The sequence below is a fragment of the Rutidosis leptorrhynchoides genome, chromosome 7 (assembly GCF_046630445.1).
Source record: "Rutidosis leptorrhynchoides isolate AG116_Rl617_1_P2 chromosome 7, CSIRO_AGI_Rlap_v1, whole genome shotgun sequence".
Classification (NCBI taxonomy): domain Eukaryota; kingdom Viridiplantae; phylum Streptophyta; class Magnoliopsida; order Asterales; family Asteraceae; genus Rutidosis; species Rutidosis leptorrhynchoides.
The window spans coordinates 379,943,674-379,945,914 of NC_092339.1; the positions used below are offsets into that span (position 1 = coordinate 379,943,674).

At 33.0% G+C, this 2,241-nt stretch overlaps 1 protein-coding gene across 1 annotated transcript; it reads right to left on the reverse strand.

Annotated features, from left to right (window-relative positions):
* Nucleotides 1-946: 946 nt before the first annotated feature.
* Nucleotides 947-1,836, reverse strand: LOC139858415 (auxin-responsive protein SAUR36-like). Its single transcript, XM_071847267.1, has one exon. It carries the CDS (start codon nucleotides 1,665-1,667, stop codon nucleotides 1,161-1,163), a length of 507 nt encoding a protein of 168 aa, XP_071703368.1. The 5' UTR covers nucleotides 1,668-1,836; the 3' UTR covers nucleotides 947-1,160.
* Nucleotides 1,837-2,241: the final 405 nt, after the last annotated feature.

The window sequence follows — 2,241 nt, forward strand, 5'->3', positions numbered from 1 at the left end:
AGGATCATCAACTGATTTTACAACAGTACCAGTGACAAAACCTAACTTTCGTTTGGTAGATAAAGCAATTTCAAGTGAACGACGCCAGGATCTGTAGTTTTGAGCACCGATTAACTTCTCCTGAATCAATAGCGTACCAGGTCCATCTGAAGGATGAAGAAACAAAGGATTCTGAAAGACTTGAGGATCCATTTCACAATACGAACGATGCGGAAGCGTAAAAACAACAAGATCAGATTGATTCAAGTAATTCACAAGAATTAGGGCAATTCTGAACTACTACAACGAATCAATAGAACAATTAAATCGCAATTGCAAGCTCTGATACCATGAAAACGTTTACAATGGTGAATTACGAGTATGAATCTATGAACAATTTGAGAGAAAACATTCACATTCTCATTCAATTGAACGCAACTATACAAACAACAATGTATCTAACCCTAATCTGATTTCTAACAGAAATCTAACTACTAACAACCTAAAATGAATAAATTACAAAAAAAGTCCCTCGAGTATCAACTCATACATTATGAACCCTTTAACTTATTTACAACTTTGACCCCTGGACTTTTATCCCCTTTATAGTGCAAGATTAGCAATATAAGATCAGTGGATTTATTTATATATTGTAATCACTATTTAGGCCTTATATTTATTTATATCACAAGTTCTGGAGACCAACATATATAACTACAAAACTATAACAAAATTATTAATTCTTAAGAAAAAGCCTTAATCTAAAAAGCCTTATCGTTGGGTGAACTTGTTGACCGATATTTAAATTAATAACTCAATAATCTAAATTAAATTCTTAGTTAGTCATATTTTTTTTTCTTTCTATTTTTATCTTTTATCTTTTTGTATATTATATTACGTTATATTTTTGTAATTAATATTACGGAGTAACACTGAAAAAAGTCACCAAGGTCTTCGTTCTGGACAAAAAAAGTTAGCAAAAAAAGGCGCGTGTTTAAAATAATACCCGAAAGTCACACATAACTCATAAAAGCCAATACGTAACTCGTAAAGTCAAAGTGATATTAATAGTCGAATTTTGCAACCTCGCATATGTATATGACTACAGTATCTCACTAGCTAGCAAGTGGTCCTAAGTAACTAAGACATTAATTGACACAATAATCACATACCACCACCAATCACAACCTAATCCCCCAATTCCGTCGTGCACGGCTTCCATGGCAACCACCACCTGACGCGCTAATCTTTGTCTGTAATTTTTGAAATTCAGATATCCTACATGGTACGTGAATCCCGCCTTCATAATGAAACCCATAAACCTTTTCAGCTTCTCTTAATAAATCGTCAAATAACGGATGATTAAAGTAAATCACTGGCACCAAAACTCTATGTGCATCATCTTCTTTTTCACCAACGTAAACCGCCAAGTGTCCTTTTGGAGTCGAACACTTGTCTACCATCTTTTCTCCTAATCGAATGTAATTCGAACTTGATGATTTCGTTCCACATATGTTTTTCGCACTTTTTTTCAGCCATTGTGCGAACCTACAAAGTTTGGACATGGCTCTAGTCGTGTAATTTGGTGGGTTTAAGTAATTTGAATCGTTTCGTTGTCTTCGGAGAAGTCCCTGTTTAATGACCTTTACGAGCTTGTGTCGGATTCTAAAACCTCTGATTTTATGCATAGTTGAGGAAATGAAGATGTTTAGTAAAAATGTTGTGATTGATTTTTTTTTCTTTAAAAGAATATATGATATGATGAAAATTGTTATTGTTATTTTGTTGAATTGAGAGTACAGTACGTGTTGGGTGGGAAGGGGGTTTATATGGGGAGGGTGTGGAGAGGAATAAGTGGGGAATGGTCGGTAAATGGTCTGGTGGGATACTGAAAAGACTAGGCACGTATGCCACTCATGCCCTTCTCAGCAATATCGGGATGTCTATAATTTTTGTGGTCAAATATTAAAAAAATTAAACTAAATGTATATTTTAATACAGTTAATTTTGACTTTTTGTTTAATTACATGTTATTTGACTTTTTAATTTAATTTATGTTTTTTGCCAAAAAAAAAAAAAAAAAAAACTCAATGAGACATGAAAGCATATCTTTTTTTTTTTTTTTTTTTTTTTTGTGGGGCTAAAATAACGATAACATATAACTAAGTCTTTTATCAATCAATGAAAAAGACGAACGAAATTACAATCGATCCAAAGACAAAACAAGGCTCGAAAGCAGTAAACATGCTCTAAAACTAAACA

Bases quoted from the DNA above. Each gene is read 5' to 3' on its own strand.
- LOC139858415 (XM_071847267.1), bottom strand. From the start codon at position 1,667: ATGCATAAAATCAGAGGTTTTAGAATCCGACACAAGCTCGTAAAGGTC.